The sequence below is a fragment of the Sodiomyces alkalinus genome (genome assembly GCF_003711515.1).
Source record: "Sodiomyces alkalinus F11 unplaced genomic scaffold SODALscaffold_4, whole genome shotgun sequence".
NCBI classification, from domain to species: domain Eukaryota; kingdom Fungi; phylum Ascomycota; class Sordariomycetes; order Glomerellales; family Plectosphaerellaceae; genus Sodiomyces; species Sodiomyces alkalinus.
Genome location: NW_021167082.1, coordinates 269,164 through 286,593, shown reverse-complemented (window position 1 = coordinate 286,593; position 17,430 = coordinate 269,164). Strand labels below are relative to the sequence as shown.

Sequence of the window (17,430 nt, the reverse complement as noted above, 5' to 3'; positions counted from 1 at the left end):
GGGGGGCTGGTCCCAGGCCCTCCCATACTCCTATTCCGGATGAAACTGTAGTCCAGAAAACTACTTGTCGGCATCGACTTCCAGTTCGATGGTCTGTAGAATCATGATTAACCATTAGCCGACGGGGTGGTCGGGCCATTTCCTCCGCATTTTTGAGGACCGATATGGACCCCCTGAACGGTCGACAGCGTGGCCCAGAAGGTAGTGAAATAGCCAGAGAGCGCACGGGTTCGGTTCTAACCATTGAGATTAATACATTGAGACTAATAAAAGATCGACAAGTCTGGGCCTCGACTCGAGACTAACAGGATCTGCGAAACCATCGCCAAGTGTCTCATCCGAGCGAGCCCGCTGCATTGTCATGACCTGCGCTTTACCTTAACCGGTTTGGGGTTTGCAGGGGGGGTTGAACCGCCCAGCTGGAACCTGCTCAGTGATCGTGTGGGGTTGACCGTTGAACAATCAAGTTGAAGACAACGAATGCTCAACTCTCACTTCGAATCCGTGTCCGATCTTGTCTTCTGTGCTACTTATTATTTCCGTATTGCATTGCACGAAGTTGCCTTTGCCTGTGGGAGATTTAGTGCATCTTATTGAATATATTTTGCCAATGCAGGGTCACGGGAGTGATGCCGGTGCGAGGAACGGTTATAACTTGATCAAGTATGAATATGAGGATCTGGTTCTCGGATGCTGCCGAATTGACTTGTGCGTGCTTTTTTGTCAGTTCTCAGCATCTCGATCGGCCGCTGAGGAATACCTTTCCCGGGAGACCGTGCACTGCAGAATCACCAAGCTTGGCCGGCGGCCCTGGAGGCGGCGTGGACAGCGGACCTGAAAAGCGTGAAAAGGGACGCTGCTACGGCCCACGGATCACGGGCACGGGCCCATGCTCGCTAACTGACGGGCGCGATTGGTTTACGAGTAGATGTTTTGCGGGTCCCCCCTCTATTTGAGACCCTAGCACTAGTGCCTAGCGGTACTCCGAGTCCGGGTCCGGTCTGCGAAACCCCGTGGGAACAAAAGTGAGCAATCTTTCGGGTGTACAACGTAGAGTACCTTATAGACTGTACCTTAGTTTGACCATGGACAAGCTACGAGTTACAAGCTCAAGGGGTGGAACCAGATACACTAAGAACCGTTGTGGCTAGCCATAGTCTTTTCTACGTAGAGCCCCTTGGCCCTTGGGTGCTAGTGCTGTAGTGCACGATAAATGTCGTTAAGAGGACAGATATGATTTGCAAAGGGCTGCATTAAGAGTATTTAGAGCGTTGGGGCTCCGAGGCTCTATTGAACTACACCCTGTAGTGCGCTCTAGTTCACCTCCCGTGTGGCCATGCCCCTCATAGATGATAGCCCGGGCCCTGATGAGATGTATGATTCTATCCCCTCCCGGGTAAGTGGGTTGCCCGGTCAGTCCAGATCTATGGGAATGGGAGGAGGGTTTCTTCCGAGAACGGCGCAGAAAGAAGGCCAAGAAGACCTGCATTGCACCACTAAGTTAGGATAACCAGGGACCAGGGTAGGTCTTTGACAACCGTCAACCGGTTCGACTTTTGGGTTCCCCTGAACTGTCGATACTTGACCCAACCTGACGGTTCGCCGCCGCACGGTTGCCCGGGTTTCTTCATTTGGTTAGATATTTGATGTTTCCAAACTCCTCAGCCATCGTACCATTCGATCAGACTCTCGGTCCCCGCTTTATTAAGAAACTATTTCGACTTCCCGACTCGTGTCGTGACTCGTGCGTAGTTGAGGGCTATGTTTAAAGCCGTGCCGTGTCCGTGTCTTCCCAACCCCAGTGCTAAATAAGCTTCTTTTCCCCCAGTCCTTATTTGCCTTTTTCGAGGATTCCGACTGTCTCTTTTCCACTCGTTCAAAAATAACGGCATTCTTCGAGAGAGTGGGGGAAAAGCCTTGGAGAGCTTGCCGGCAACGAGTATGCTGAGGACTCGAGGAGACGACGCAGCGAAAAAAAAGGGGAAAAGAGAAAAGAGAAAACCCATTGAATCGACCGCTCAAAATTAACAAAGCAACAAGCAAGCTGCAAGCACAGAGCTGTCAAGACCCAAAACCATGGCGGACGATCAGGCTCGCCAGGATAGCCTCATGGTCACCACTATCGTCCTGACTTCCATATCAGGTATGTGAAACGGAGTGGCATCTGATGGTCTCAACTTTCTCCTGGAGTCGCAGGCGAACAACACTGAGGGTTGAGGATTGGTGTGTTTATTTCCCTCAACTGTTGAAGCTGACGGACTTTTCTCGTCCCTAACGTCTAGCCATCTGCGTCATCCTTCGTCTCATTGTCCGCGTCGTGGTGATCTTCCAGCCCGGTCACGATGACTGGGCCATCTGCGTAGCACTGGTCCGTCCTTGACTCCTTCCCCCCCTCGCCGTCGCCCTCCCTGCCCGAGATGGCCACTGACCACCATATATGTATAGCTGGCCATGATCGCCTACATGGTTGAGCTGCTCGTCGCCCGTGCCAACCACACGGGCTTCGCTATGGACATCCTGACGTACGAGAACATGGTCAACCTGATGAAAACAACCCTCGCCATCCAAGCAACCTACTACGTCGCCATCACTGCCATCAAGTCATCCATTCTGTTTATGTACCTCCGATTCAGTTCGTCACTCCTCCGCCATGCACGATGCCATATTGTCCACACGCAGTACTGACCAGGGAACCACCGTGCCTCCAGCTGTTGACCACAAACTAAGGAAGGCCATCTACGCGCTCCTCATTTTCCATGCCGTCTTCTTCGTCGTCTGCGTCATTGTCGTTTTCTGTCAATGCCAGCCGGTCGAAAAGTTCTGGGACCTCGCCGACCTGATCGAAGGCGAGTGCAACGTCAACGGCACCGCATTCTTTTACTGTAGGTTACATGTACCCCGAGGAATTGATCGGAAAGAGTTGAGATCACATGCATCCACGCCATCAAACTCACTTCGTTAACGAATTCTGACAGTCACATCGTCCGTCAACATCGTGACGGACATCATCATCCTCGCCCTCCCCGTCAAGACCCTCGCCCAGATCAACCGGCCGGCGCGCGAGAAGATCGCCCTCCTCTGCCTCTTCCTCATCGGCACCTTCGCCACCATCACGTCCATCATCCGCCTGCACACCATCTACACCTACACCCTCGCCACCGACCCCTTCCGCAACGCCATCCTCGTGAATCTGTGGTCCGTCATCGAGATCAACGTCGGCATCGTGTGCGCCAACGCCCCCGCCCTCAAGGCGCTCTTCTCGTCCAAGCTGCGCCGCCAGGCCGCCTCCCGCAAGAAGGGAGGCACCGGCCTTTCCGGCACGACGGGCACGACCTCGAATCCCAAGTACGGCGTCTTCAGCCGCGCTGGGCGCTCGGGGCAGGAGAAGCTGACCGGGAGCGGCACTGTCGACGTCCCGACCGACGAGACCGAGTTGGAGACGTGGCAGGAGGTGTCGTATCCTGGGCCTGGCATCAGTATCCGTACGGATATCAATGTTGGTGTTGAGGGGCGGCCCGAGGGGGAGGGGTTGGATAAGTATCCGAACATGAAGACTTGGAGCAGCCAGGAGCATATTATGCAGCACCCGTGAGGGGAGAGGAGCGAGGGGGCGAGCGAGCGTATTCAACAACATTTACAGAGTCAAACACATGTGTCACTGTGTGGCACGTTACCCACATTACACATACTCATGTTTTCATAGTGTACCTATAGATTGTCAGAATAGGAGGAATAAGTCAACCATATCCTAGCAGAGATGGCCAGTGCAACTTGCAACAAGTCAACAACTTACACTCTCACGGTGCGAGTCGATCTTGTAAGCCGAGGGAGTGCCTACTTTGTAGCAAAAGGGCTTGAGCGTTGAAGATGAACGAGATGCATAGACAAAAGAAGCTTAAAACGTCCTTTGTCACCAACAAACCCCTGAAGAATCAGCCCACTCCCGTACTCTCGGGTTTCGTTAGCCTGCAGTCGACAAGAGACCATCCCCCGCGTCAGTTGTCAGGCCTGCGGCTTGGCGATGCGCTCAGACAGACCATGGTCCACAGTTCGGAACACTCCAATCGCATGAACCATGGTGTCGGTGCTATTCGGTGGCGTCGGCGAGAGTCGAGGCCATTATGTCAGAGTAATGGACGGCACTGGGGGTGTCCTATGTCGGGACATTCTATGGCCTCATGCTCGAACTGTGTGTTCAATGATTCGTTCAAGTACAGGCTGGACACTACTACAGTCTAGTCAGGAGTCAATATTAATGATAGCCCCGTGCCGTCTCGCTCAACAATTTTCCCCCCCTTTCCCCTTTTCCCCTTTTCCCCTTTTCCCCTTTTCCCTCCTTTTTCTTTTTCTTTTTCTGTTTCTTCTTCTTCTTCTTCTTCTTCTTCTTCTTCCTTTTTTTTTTCTTTTTTGATCTTTCGTCTTTCTGCCTTTCTGTCTCTCGACTAGCTCATTCCGGCGGACCTCGCCACCACCAAACGACAAGCGCCAGAGGGGCATACAGTCAAAAACCAAAGTACAACCAAGTTATAGGAGGTAGCCAGATATCACATATGGCAATCTCACATTCAAGTTGATCGACATTGTCTCCTTGATGAGCAGAAGTGTCCCAATATCTCCCACTTCGTTAAATCCCCCCAGGCTGTCAACAAATCAGCAAGCGGTCCTGCGTGTAAGTGGGATAGTTGTCCGTTATATAATTCTATTAATACTACAGTCAAGTTATCTCTATATGGTTTGCCCACCTGTCTTCCTCATTCCCTTCCCCTTCTCTTCCCCCTTGTTTTTCCATTGTCCTTTCTCTTTCTTATTAGCATCAAATGCAATTCGTCTAAACTGGTTCGGCTGCTCATAAAAACCAAGTCGAAGCTGCAAGGCCAACCAACACAGCAAAGCGGCTCACGCCGACACGGACAGAAGCCGAATCATCATCATCGGCACCCTGTCCATCGCTATCTTCATTCTCCGAACCACTCGATTCCTGTGCATTACCATCAGAAGTTTCATCTGGAGTTTCCTCGGTCCCCTCATCCTCCGTAACCCTCCCGGTAGCCGGGGGGACAGCCCCGTCAGCCAACAAACTCAGGACAGCCGCCAACCCGCTCATCTGCTCCGCCGCGCCATCAAGTTCGTTACGACCAGGTGCGACAAACTCGCCACTCTCCCAGTAAAAACCGCACTGTCGGCCCGTTTCGCCGCCAGTGCACTGGTCAACAGCAGACTGCGCCGACGTCCGGAGGAGGGGACGGATAGAGTCGGCGGCGAAGGGAGCGACTTGGGGAGTGGCGCCAAGCCAGCGATGGGCGAGGCCCTTGAAGGTGGGAAAGTCGGGGGCGCAGATTCGCATCCCCTCGCAAGCTATTTCGACGAGAGTGCCGCTGGGGAAGAACCGGTCGAGGAGGGAGCTGGAAAGGCCCTCGACCCGGTTTCTCCAGGTGTCGGAGCCGTTGGTCTGTGGGGGCGGGGCCGCGGGGGGCAAGAGTTAGTAGGCGCTTGGTTTTGCACGCAAGCAGGCTGGGCGGAAACCCACATAGTTGTACATGAATGCCGCGCCGTGTGTGAAGATGGCGGCCTCGTGCGAGAAAATAACATGCGAAATGTCACTGCAGTTGTCGTTGGTGTGGGCGCCTTGATAGACGACATACGTATCAGGGTCGATGAGTCCGATGCGGGACATCCAGTCCCAGGTCTTCCCCGCATACTCGGCGTACGTTTCGTTGCCGGTATACGTGGCTAGACGGGACGCGAGGTCGAAGAAGCAGCCATTGGTAAATGCTGTCATGGTAGACGTGAGACGTCAGTTTCGTTTCGGTCTCCCGCCTCACTCAGAACTCTCCCCTGTCACCACAATCTGCAAACTTCAATGTTCTCTCCACGCGGCTTCAAGGGAGCAAAGAACAGCTCATACCACTTTTGTAATGGAATCCCCCCCCCTGGAGTCTGTTGAACTGCCATGGCAGACCGCCACCGCATGTCTCAGAGCCGTCGGTATCAAAGCGGACAGCCAAGTCATTAAAGACGTTCGTGGCGAGGTCGAACCACTGCGGATGATCACCCCCGGGGCTCGGGAGGCCGTACTCCAAAGCGGACATGGCGGCCAGGCTCCAAACGCACTGATCATCATTCGCCATGCTGTCCGACTGGTTCCGCGGGATGAAGTTGTGGGAAGGGCCAACTTGGTGCAGAATGCCCTGGGTGACGATGTCGTTGTAGGTGTCGTCGCCGATGAAGTGCCAGTAGTCTATAAGCGTGTCCATGAGGACGCCGCCCTGGTAAAACCAGTAATGATAATCGGGGAGGAGGCCGGGGACTCGGCCGGACTCGTTGCCGTGGTAGAACTGGTTCATGAGGTCAAAGCCGAGGACTTGGGCGGTGTCCCGGATGTTGTCTGGGGTGTCGAGACTGAAGAAAGAAGCAGACGACTGTGCGGTTGCTGAAGAGGCGGTTAAAAGAAAAAGAAGAACGACGGTATGAATTCTCGCGCGGGTTGGCGCAGAGAGATGTAAGTCAATCATGTTTGTAGGCTGTAGCTGAGACTTGGGTCTTGGACAAAGAGAACGTCGAACGAGATGAGGGGGGAGCGACTGTCTTGTGTAGGAGTCTGGATTAAATGAATGATCGAAAATTGCCGTGAAATGATGACGCTACTGTAAGTCTGTACGAATTAGAAAAAAAACCGATATGAGGGAAGATGAAGATCGGAGGCAGCCATGAGTTTCGCAGTCAAACACGGGCAGGGAGTCTGGGGCCAGGGGGCGCCCAAGCCGCTAAGCCAAATGGAGTGACCGAAAATAGGATTTTGACATTTTTGAACATCCTCATTGGTCAGATCTCGGCGACAGACCCAGCAAAAGTCCAATGAATAGTGGGTCTTCGGACCTGTCGCATGGGCACGTGACCATAAAGGGGTCGCGCCCGGACGAATAGGTCTTCGGACCGCGGCCTTTAGGGTGGCTTGGGCTATGAATCTTAGTAGGTCTTTAGCTAGATATTGTAACCACAACTGACCTCGACTGGTACTTCCAGAAGCCTTATACTATGTCCATGTATAAGCCCCAATTTGAGGTCAACGGGCCGATCGTCGACAGACCGAGTCACCGAGGAACCCGGAGCCGGTCCCACTTTTCCACCGACCGGAGCACGCAGTTTCTTAGATTCAAATGATGAAATTATAGAATTTGATTCATACATAGTACCAGAATCAGATTTTCGGTCCGGGATCCGGACATCTAGTCGCATCGGTAGTGGGTCCCTAATCCCTTTACCACCGAAAAGGAAAGAGGGAGTTGGCCTGGAATTGTCCAAGGAGGAAATATGTTATAAGAGACTAAAAGGCATACAACCTAATCATTCTATTGTTTCACAAAGTGCCTTTGAGTAGCCCTGTCTGACATTCAACTGAGATGAGTAACTATGATATATCATATATAGCAGGCTAGGGAACAATAACACCCGAGCTTAGTCCCCTCAGCGATCGAAGAAACCGTCTAGACTCTACCAGTCATAGCGGCCGCCCCGTCTCTGAATAAACGTTCCAACCTCCGCGTCCCTCTTCCCCTCGACAATCTCCAGAATCCCCACGGCACTCGTCTCGGAGCTCTCGGCCCCTTGCTTGACTCGGTTCTCCCGATCCTCCTCGCCCGACAGATTGGTCACCACATACCCGGGGCAGAACGACCACACCTTAACCCCCCACGCCCTATTGTTCATATACAAGCAGGCCGTGGCCATATTCATAGCCGCCTTGGACATGCGGTAATTCTCAGCCGTGATGTCGGAGCCGAACTGGTCCGGGACGAGCCGCTCGCTGATGGACCCCAGCCCGGAGGAGACGTTGATGATGCGGGGGTCCTCGGACTTCTTCAGGAGCGGGAGCAGCGCCTCGGCGAGCAGGAGGGGCCCGAAGGCGTTGACGTTCATCGTCTCCGCCAAGGCGGCGCGGCGGCTTTCGGCCCGCGGGAAGATGATGCCGGCGTTGTTGACGAGCACGTCCAGGACGCCGTGGTCGGCGGTTATCTTCTCGACGGCGGATGCGATCGACTCGTCCGTGGACACGTCTAGCTCCAGGAGGCTTAGCGTCCCGGCTGGCTTGCGGGCCTGGAGCTCCTCGAGGGCCTTGGTGCCTTTGGTTAGGCTACGACAGCCCATGATTACGTGGTTGTTGGCCGAGGCGGCGGCCAGGGCGTAGCTGGTGTCGTACCCGATGCCGGAGTTGGCACCTATGTCGGACTTTTGGTCAGTAGGGCTAGGAGAAAGGTAGGGAAATACAAATACATGATGTAAAATGGGCACATAGTCGCAGGAGTGCGACGGCGATTCATGGATCTCTTTTTGGCAACTTACCGGTAACGAGGATTACTCTGTTGGGGGCCATGGTGAATGCTGATAAGGTAGTTGTCGCGAAACAGTTTGTAAGTCGACAACACTAGCTGTGGGCTGAAGTTGCTGTGATTGTGAAGAGAGTTGAGGGGAGTGTGAGAAGATTGTCTCGATACTGTGGCACAGGATGGCTTTCTTCTGTGTTCCAACTCGTCTACGTCTTCCTTCTTATACTCACATTCACACTAAAACTATTTAGCACTGGACGGCCGTCGCACACATGTCGTCCTCAGAGCCGAGGTCTGTAGACGTAGACGTTTATTGGAAATCAGATATACGGTATACCCCGGACTTAGGGAAGACAAGTCACAAACTCCACTAATCCTACCGCCGTCTCACCCAAGGCTTCCAAGTTATCAATTAAGAGTAAATGAATAAGTGAGATAGATGCATGTTGAAGTATTCGGCTGCTTGGTAATTCAATCAAGTACGGCGTCAGTAGGGGAAAATGGATTTAACTCCCATGTTGAGAGCCTAAGCTCCGGCATAATGAGAGTCTTAATGATTCTGCAAATGAATCACCAGATTGCTGACAAGGGGCGGTTCGATTTACGTCCGTCTGACGGCCTGAGTTAGACCCGTCTGGTAGCTTCGATTGCCGCACCGTCCACAGCACATTATTAATCGCTTTCTTGGCTAGTTTTCTGAGCTTACAACGTATGTCTCCGACGACCAAAACCAATGCTCTTCTCGGCTGCCCGGGAACCAGACCATGCGGATCCCGGCCATAATTACTCCACGACATGATGGGAAACGGAAACAGATCCTTTGTTCACCTTGTTGATGTGGCGAACATGCTCATGGGCAAAGGATTCGGATATAGCCCGGGGGCCACAGTCGTCAAACACTTACCCCGTCTCCTCCGAGGAGCCGGGCCTTCTTAACTCCGGCCGGTTTACATGTCTTCCTTCTGAATCCTTCGCGGGACGTTCCAACGACTCCGCGATGACACGACTATACCCTCTCCTGTAAATCAGCGCCAGGGCGTGGGACCATAGACGGTGCAGGAACCGCAGTGTGCACCTGAGGTCAAGTTGTTCTCGGAATATGCGAGTCCAAATTTGCCTCTAAAGATCCTGTCTCCCCGAGGCTTCACAGGACGGTCCATCATGTTTGGGAAATACTATACACGAGGAACTGCTAAATTGAACCAAAGAAAACTGTCATTAGGTGTAGGCTATGTAAATGACTTCTCTATATGCCGAAGCCCCTATCATAATGGGCTGGGAGTTGTATATGAAAACCACTTCCGTACTAACACAATTGGTGAACCCATTTCCCGAAATATGCAAACATACTAAAAGATATACATCGACCCTCCTGTCGGCCAGGAATCTCACCCGTCCATCATACATCATCCCCTTATGGCGCTTCACTCTCGGCGATCGACCGCAGGACATACAGACTCATCCGCACCCCGGCTCCGCAGAAAGAAGACGCGTCGCCCGGGCACAGGAAACTGCACTCCTCATCGTCCACTTCCGCGCCCTGCCGGGCCGATGGCGAGTCGCCAGCGAGGCCCAGCTCGTTGCCGCACCAGCACTCCCTGCCGTACTCGACACCGCCGTAGTTGTAGCCGTCGCACTCTTCCAGACAGACGTCGATGGACATGTCGTCGCCGTCGTTGAGGACCTGGTGAGGTAGGAGACGGCCGGGATCCGGCTCGGAGTAGCAGCCGAGGTAGACCCAGTCGTCGTTACCTGGGTGGGGGGTCGGCGATGCGGGCGCGGTCGAGGTGGAAGAGGTGGTCGGTGATGGGGGAGCGCTTGACGAGGCGGGAGCACTCGATACTGAAGGGGCGCTCGACACCGCAGGGGAGCTTGGCACCGCAGGAGCGCTTGACGTCACGGGGGCACTCGACACGAGAGAAGAAGAACTTGATGTTGCGGGAGCACTCGACACTGCAACGTCGCTCGACGCCGCGGGACCGTCCGTCACCGCCGGGTTTTGCGACTCAGTAGTGCTGCTAGGCTCGACCGACGCAGCGGCAGTCGTGCTACTCTCAGCGCTGTCAAGGCGGTACAGCTCAAGCCGGTTCCCGGCGCCGCAGAACTGGGTGGCGTCGCCAGCGCACGGGAAGTGGCAGTCGTCCTGGTTTTCGGCCAGGGAGCTGCCGCCGTTGAGGGTGTCGCCGCAGTAACACTCGCGACCGTACTCGGCGCCGAAGTACAAGGTGCCCTGGCAGAATTCGGCGCAGGCCTCCAGGGTCATGTCGTCGTCAGCGAACATGCGGGTGGTCAGGGCGCGGATGCCGTCGCCTTCGGTGTAGCATCCCTCGAATACCCAGCTGCCGACCCGCTCTCTCTTGTGCTGCGTGGGGGTCGCGGCCTCCGATGACGTGGTGGTGGTCGTCGTCGAAGTCGTCTCGCTGACCGAGTCGCTGCTGGTTGGAGCAGCTTCTGAAGTCGGCACGGGGATGCTCGAGCTGGCCAGCCAGTCACTGCTGGACGGAGGAGAGACGGGGACGGAGCCTTCTGACACCCGTTCGTAGACGTTGAGACGTTCGGAGCCACCGCAGTACTCGGTCCGGTTACCGTTACAGGTCATGCCGCACTCTTCATCGGGTGCGAGAAGAGACTGCTGGTGCATCTCGTTTGCGCACCAGCACTCGCCGCCATACTCAACACCGGCAAATACGTAGTCGTTGCCGGAGCAGGCCGCAATGCACATGGCCACGGTCTGCGCTTCCGTGATGTGGAAGTAGGGCAGTGCTCGGGCGCCAGGAGGCTCGGTGTGGCAGCCGATGCTGACGTAGCCGTTCACACCAGGGTTGACTTCGGGTCCGGGCGGGTCATTGGGATCGGTGGGCTCGGGATCGGTCGGGTCCGTAGGGTCAGTAGGGTCAGTCGGCTCGGGGACTTCCGGGATCGTTCCCTCGCCATCGTCGTCGAGAGTATCGGCGAAGAGGGAGATGAAGGAGCCGCCAGAGAGTTCGTTAACACCGTTACCTCCGCAGATTTGGTTGATGTCACCCGAGCAGTCGTAGTTGCAGTGGACATCGGCAACCCGCTCCGTGGGGATCGTGGGACCGGCCCAGCATTCACGGTGGTACTGCATACCGCAGTAGGTATGGCCCGCCTGCGCGCAAGCGTCAATGCACATGGCCACCGTGTTCTGGTCGTCGCCGTAGAGCTGGGTAGCAAGCTGGCGGCCGGGGTTGTTCTCCTTGTAGCAGCCGACATACTGGTAGCGGCCCAGGCCGTTGGCGAGGAGCGGAGGCGCCTGCTGCGAAACAGCGTTGCAGGCAAAGTCAATGACGTGGTAGTTGAAATTGGGGTCGTTCGTGTTCATGGACCACGTCGCGTGGCCGTCGTAGGGTTCCATGTTCCACTGCCTCTTGGGGACGGCACAGTAGAGGACGGCCGAGGCGCTCTGGCCGGGGGCGATAGCCGTGCCCTCGCCCAAGTCGACCTGGTTATTCGCGCGGATGATGCCGGAGGCGCCAAAGGGAGGCTTGGAGACGGAGACCATGAGGCGAATGCCGCCCTCGGGAGCGGCGTTGGTCAGGCGCATGCGCAGGCTCCTCAAGCTGTTCTCCGTGACGTTGCCGAAAGTGAAGTTCTGGCCCGTCACGTAAGGGACCCAGCCGGATGCGTCTACGGTCTGGAACTCGATAACGGCGACGGGGGCAGGGCCGGCCCATCCGGAAATGGTGAACTCGCCGTCGCCTCCGTCGGAAGAGATCTTGACGTGGCCGCTGTAGTTACCGGGGTTGGCAGGATCAAAGTGGACGTAGACGGTGGAGCCCGAGTTGCCGGCGATGGTCGAGGGCAGATCGGTGATGGTGAAGGGCCCAATGGTCAGATCGCCGCTCGTCGGGTCCAAGGTCTGGAAGGTGCCGTTGATGGAATCGGCATATTGGATCTCGGTCACGGTCAGTGGGGAGTTCCCCTGGTTGCGGAAGACGAGGTTGTTGGGCGCCACCGAGGCGTTGCCGGCAATGACGTTCTCGAACCTGATGGTTCGGGAGCTGATGGACAAGCTCGGACTTTCGCTCTCACCAGTGCCGGACAGCCTGATGGAGGTGGTAGTCCTGAAGCCGTCGACGCTGTTATCGGTCTCGACAGCGATGTCGGTAGACAGGAGGCCAATCTCGGTGGGCGCGAAAGCGGCGCTGAGCTGGAAGGATTCGCCCTCGGACAGCGTCAGGGGAAGGGCGGGGAGGTCCGAGACGCTGTAATCGGTGTCGTCGCTCAGCGTAATGGCGTTGACCTCGACATCGATTAAAGCGACGCAAGAGAGTGTGTGGGTTTCACCGGTGATTTCGATGCCGACGGTGCCAAAGTCGTAGGGCGTCGTGCAGTTCAGAGGCGACTTGACAGGCGCACCGAAAGCGTGGAAGCGGCCGGTGGTGCCGCCCATGTACATGATGCCGTCGCCAAAGACGGCACGGGTGAACTTGGTGGTAGCGCCGATCTCCCACTTCCTCACCAGGGTGAGCTCACCATCATTCGGCACGGCATCATAGATTCGCAGCTGGCCGGGAGGGTTCTGCACATCGGTGAGCCAGAGAAGGCCGGTGCCAGGCTGGCCATTGAGCGAAGTGACGGTGCCGTGGCTGACACCGAGAGTGTACGAGTTGGATTCGGGGGCTTCGGCAACCTTGGTGAAAGAAGGCACGCCGTTGTTGCAAGAGAAGCGGAAGACGACGGTCGGGTACTGGACGACTGTGGCACAAGTGAGGTGAGCAAAAAAAGGTGTGGTTACTGGAGCGATTCTTTTTCTTTTTCTTTTTGTTTTTTTCTTTTGTTCTTTTGTTTCTTTTTTTTTCTTTTCTTTTTTGCATCGAATGCCGTGAATGCGAATCCTTGACATACCATTGATGTACAGATAGCCTCCCTCTCCGGGGTAGACGCCGGCACCGGCGTAGACCGAGTTCTCGTGCTGGTAGATCTGAATAACGTCGTCCAAGCCGACGCCTCCATTGCGATAGCCGCCGAGATGGTCGAGATTGACCCACCAGGTCTTCCCGCTCTTTCCGGTAACGACACCGATGCGCCTGATGTCGCCGCAAGAAAACTCGTCCGGGAGGATTTGCAAGGGGCTAGAGCCCACGTCCTGGTCGGCGCCGTCCAGCTGCCGCTTCTCGTGCGGCATGAAGAAATCAACAAGGTCCAGGCTTCCGTCATCCTGGACGGTCATGTGCACGACGGCCTGTTCCAGGGCGGTCGGAGGGTTGCGGCCGTTCACGGGGATGTCGTGCAGCTGCGAAGCATAGCCGTTTCCGGTCGCGAAGAAGATGGAGCCGGCGCCGTCGTAGGCCAGGCCGCCGCCGGCCATCCAAATGCCGGCGCCTTCGTCGAGAACGCCGTCGCCCTGGGTGGCGAAGTGCTCGACCAGCTCGCCGGTTTCCTTGTGCCAGCCCATGATCCAACCGGTGAAGTTGTACTGAACGCAGTGGGAGCCGAGGCCGGCGTAGATCCAGTCGCCGACGTGGAGCAGGGCGGGGCGTTGGAGGTGGATACCGCCATTGAAAGAGCGTAGAGGGTTGTTCCTGGCAGTGATGCCTTCGAGAGGAACGGGGAAGTTGGGGCGCTCGCTGAGGTCGTTGACGTCGATGGCATGGAAGTAATGACGGCCGGCGGGACGTCCCTGGGCGACGTTGAGTTGGGTTTGGTCCTCGTAGGTTTTTGCGAGGAAATACCAGGTATCGGTTTCGGGGTCGATGACGCCGGTACCGACGATACCGATGTGTGGGTTGATGTCGAGACATCCGCTGAGATCTTGGGTCAAGAAAGGAATGTGGAGGTTTCGCGAGGCGATGATTTCGCCGGTCAGAGCGTCGAGCTTGTAAATATTATTTTGGGTGGTCGCAAGATAAACAAACTGTGTATCATCAGGGGTGTAAACGAGTGGCTGAGAGAAGATCTGCTCGGGAGAACCGCCGTAGCGGCCGGGAAGCTCGGTGACGAAAAGACGATCGAACTGGGAGCTCCGAACGATGGCTGGGTCCAAGTTGTGGTTCCTGTGGGCGCGGCGCGTTCATAATCAGTTGTGGCGATCCAAAGTCGTAGACAATCAAGAGAGAGAGAGAGAGAGAGAGAGAGAGAGAGAGAGAGAGAGAGAGACGGGCGACACAGAAAAGGGAAGAAAACGTACGTCTGATAACCAGCACGGGAGTTGTCGCCTCCCCAGGTGATGGTGTCCGTGTCGGCGAGGCCATTGGCCAAGCCGACGACAGACAGCATCAACCACGCGATCAGGTTCATGATGGCGAGCCCGAGCCGACAAGAGACCACGACGGGATGGGCGAAAATAGTAACGAATGTCGAAAGGTGGGATGAAGGACGTTCAGAGGAACCCCCTTGGGGTTGGAGGGAGGGGATTGTCAAATAATAATACGGTACTTGGTAATATTAAACGGGAGAGCCCGAGCCGCGGTTTTCCTATGGCGGGTGGCGCATCCACTATCCGGAGTTCCCTTATCCCCGTTTGGCAGTAGATAGGTATTCGTAGGCGAGGCCATTTCGCATTTATTCATTCATTAGCGCAAGCACCGACCAAAGGTGGGCCCCTGATCTGGTTGGGAGGATAAAGACGAAGATGAACAGACCAAGGTATGACCTCTCGCCTTGCACCCAGGCCAAGTCCGGTCTCCATGGTTAGGTGTGACGCGACACCGATAGGGGAGAGGCCGATCCTTCCGCGAAGAGGAAGCTCCAAGACACAAGGGCGAACCGTGCATTTAGTGTCTCAAGCACAGTTCTGAAGTGGGTAATAGCCTTGCAGTTCCGTACGTTGTGCCCTGCAGGAACAAATCTCGTTTGAGGTTGGCATGGCGCGTTGCCAAATCACCCTGGAACCGTTGGAAAGTCGGCCGAGAGACCGAATCAGCTTCCAGGGGGGTGCCTGTCGATCACTCCAGCTCAGGATTGGCGCTGTACACGTATGTACGGTTACGGAGCAAGGGTGATGGGATGGTGCTGGCACCCCACCGTCAATCAGTCCAGTCCACTACGTTGTAGAAGAGAGAAAGAGACTTGTCCAACAATTGCAGAGGGAGAGTGTGATTGATCTCTTCTTGTATGGGTCTGCGTATAACGTAGGACTGCCTCGGTAATGGCGTGTTTGAGGCGAAGAGACCATCAACTTTTTGTTTGCCGTACGCTACTTTCGTACGCATTCGAACAATCGAACGAGGCTGTTCAGCCGAGAGACGATATGCTAAATTGACGTCGTTTGACGAAACGGTTAATACCGTGGCCGGCAAGGCGTTGAAATGGATTCAGGTCGGTCGGCATTCTGCGTGGGTGAGTATGTAAGGTGGAACGGCACGGCCTGAAGTGGGCTGGGTTTCCTTTTGTGGGCCCTAAAAGGGGGATTTCTGCAGTTTGCTAAAATTTCTTCAACAAGCTGAGAAATCCGCGAATGTCACCTGCGTGGCACGAAGCCCTAGTGCAGCACGTGGAATTGGGGCCTACGCCTTGGGCGGTGAGGTACGTTATACTTTCCATCCGTACTCCGTGTCCGTAGTCCGATTTCTCCCCCATTTTTCTTTACCTTTATTACCCTTCTCCCTTTTTTCTTTTTTCTTTCCTTTTCTTCAGTCCCTAATTCTTACGAAAGTCTTATCTGAACTCCATGCCAAGCTCTGTATCTGCTAGAATCCGCTAGAGATAGGCTAGAATCCCGGGGAGACGGCAAAGCACAACTATCACTGTTTCGTCGCCCCTCCTCCTAATTTTTTTTTTTTTTTTCCTTTTGATGCGTCCCTTCAGTATTATCGATCATCGTCCCTCACCTCGAATGAAAAACGAGGGCCCACTATACCTTGCTCTGTATGAAGCGACAGCCCTGCAATTTCATACGTGGTATAAATAGCGACCGCACTCAGGGGTAAAGACGTTATCGACTTCATTGTGACCCGTGTCTCAATATCTCCTGAAAATGAGGTGATAAAGGTGATATCATGCAGCAGAAGTGGAACGACGACGAGAATGGCTCGATCAAGGTTACCTTTTCGCCCCTGCCATATGTATCCTGCGCTCACCGGTGCTTCCACTGTTCCAAACACCGCACCGCGTCTCGCCGAGCGTCGATCATTCCGATATCCATCTGGCCCAGTTACCTATTTCGAATTTGCGACCGGACGGACTATCGCGTATTCAGGTCGAGAACTGCAAAGTACGAAATAGTAGAGACGAGGAAACACTAGCAACTTGGTTCTATTTGACCCGCGCAGCCAACTCTATCAAACAATAACAGCGGGTAGCTCTCGGGAGGGCCTTGGGAACTGCCGCGTCAACCATACTCCGTCACCAAGCAATGAGAGAAGTCGTGTGTGGGCGTGGTCGTGGTCGTGGTCGTGGTCGTGGTGCTTGTGGGGGTTTTTTTTTTTGTCCATTAATAAAGGGTTGCAAGAAAACCGCCACATCAACTGCACAAAACCCCCATGCCAGTTGATTGTAGAAATTCGGAATGTGCCGTCGCTACTGTCTGGCCTTGTTGGGGGTCTTGTCAAAGTGGTATTCTATAATTACCAAGTCGTAGAAACGTGTTCATTCGATCCAATTGTCAGGCTGCGCTTCATGCCGTACGCAGAGTGACACATGTTCCAGGTCGCATTTCTTGCATGTCGATGACTAGCACGTCCTCGGTCTGGCCCTCGCCGTCTGCTCCAGACACCTGTTGTCTTGCCTATGTGGCTTGCGTAATCTGGAGATGAGAAGAGAAGGATTCTTTTTCTTCTTCTTCTTCTTCTTCTTCTTCTTCTTCTTCTTCTTCTTCCTCTTCTTCTTCGTCTTCTTCGTCTTTTCTTATGGGAGATGAAACGGAAGCAAAACAAACCACTCGGGAACTGAGGTAAAAAATAGCTTCCTGATCAAAGTCGTGTCACTGTCTTCGTTCCTTTCATTGTGCGACCGTTGACCGCAAAAGGTGGGTGGGCCAGCGATACCGGTGAACTGGTTTAGGCTCGGGACGTATCCAGATCCTCGGGTCCAGCTTGCTTCTTTCTGACCACCACGATTGCTTCAACCGCGAATAAATAAATGTACGGCAACATCTCGTCATGCCACGGCCCACGAGCCTTGGAATCCTCACTCCGAATAATGT

General features: G+C 54.8%; 4 protein-coding genes across 4 annotated transcripts; 1 reads left to right on the top strand and 3 right to left on the bottom strand.

The window, feature by feature from the left end:
• Positions 1 to 1,763: 1,763 nt before the first annotated feature.
• On the top strand, positions 1,764 to 3,731 carry SODALDRAFT_310110 (hypothetical protein). The gene is made up of 5 exons (XM_028609128.1): positions 1,764 to 2,143; positions 2,283 to 2,368; positions 2,446 to 2,632; positions 2,709 to 2,882; positions 2,976 to 3,731. Exons 1-5 carry the CDS (start codon positions 2,077 to 2,079, stop codon positions 3,590 to 3,592), a joined length of 1,131 nt encoding a protein of 376 aa, XP_028466755.1. The 5' UTR covers positions 1,764 to 2,076; the 3' UTR covers positions 3,593 to 3,731.
• Positions 3,732 to 4,098: 367 nt separating this feature from the next.
• On the bottom strand, positions 4,099 to 6,803 carry SODALDRAFT_344035 (mannan endo-1,6-alpha-mannosidase; the record flags this gene model as incomplete). Its single annotated transcript, XM_028613146.1, has 6 exons — positions 4,099 to 4,168; positions 4,835 to 4,845; positions 5,039 to 5,449; positions 5,528 to 5,772; positions 5,906 to 6,399; positions 6,784 to 6,803. The coding sequence occupies 6 exons, from the start codon at positions 6,801 to 6,803 to the stop codon at positions 4,120 to 4,122; spliced, it is 1,230 nt and encodes a 409-aa protein (XP_028466754.1). The 3' UTR covers positions 4,099 to 4,119.
• A 644-nt stretch (positions 6,804 to 7,447) lies between these two features.
• Positions 7,448 to 8,476, bottom strand: SODALDRAFT_310104 (short chain dehydrogenase). Its single transcript, XM_028609127.1, has 2 exons — positions 8,341 to 8,476; positions 7,448 to 8,216 (listed from the first exon to the last, which is right to left on the bottom strand). The coding sequence occupies exons 1-2, from the start codon at positions 8,369 to 8,371 to the stop codon at positions 7,492 to 7,494; spliced, it is 756 nt and encodes a 251-aa protein (XP_028466753.1). The 5' UTR covers positions 8,372 to 8,476; the 3' UTR covers positions 7,448 to 7,491.
• Positions 8,477 to 9,521: 1,045 nt separating this feature from the next.
• On the bottom strand, positions 9,522 to 14,827 carry SODALDRAFT_149112 (WSC-domain-containing protein). Its single transcript, XM_028606841.1, has 2 exons — positions 14,476 to 14,827; positions 9,522 to 14,341 (listed from the first exon to the last, which is right to left on the bottom strand). The coding sequence occupies exons 1-2, from the start codon at positions 14,583 to 14,585 to the stop codon at positions 9,739 to 9,741; spliced, it is 4,713 nt and encodes a 1,570-aa protein (XP_028466752.1). The 5' UTR covers positions 14,586 to 14,827; the 3' UTR covers positions 9,522 to 9,738.
• Positions 14,828 to 17,430: the final 2,603 nt, after the last annotated feature.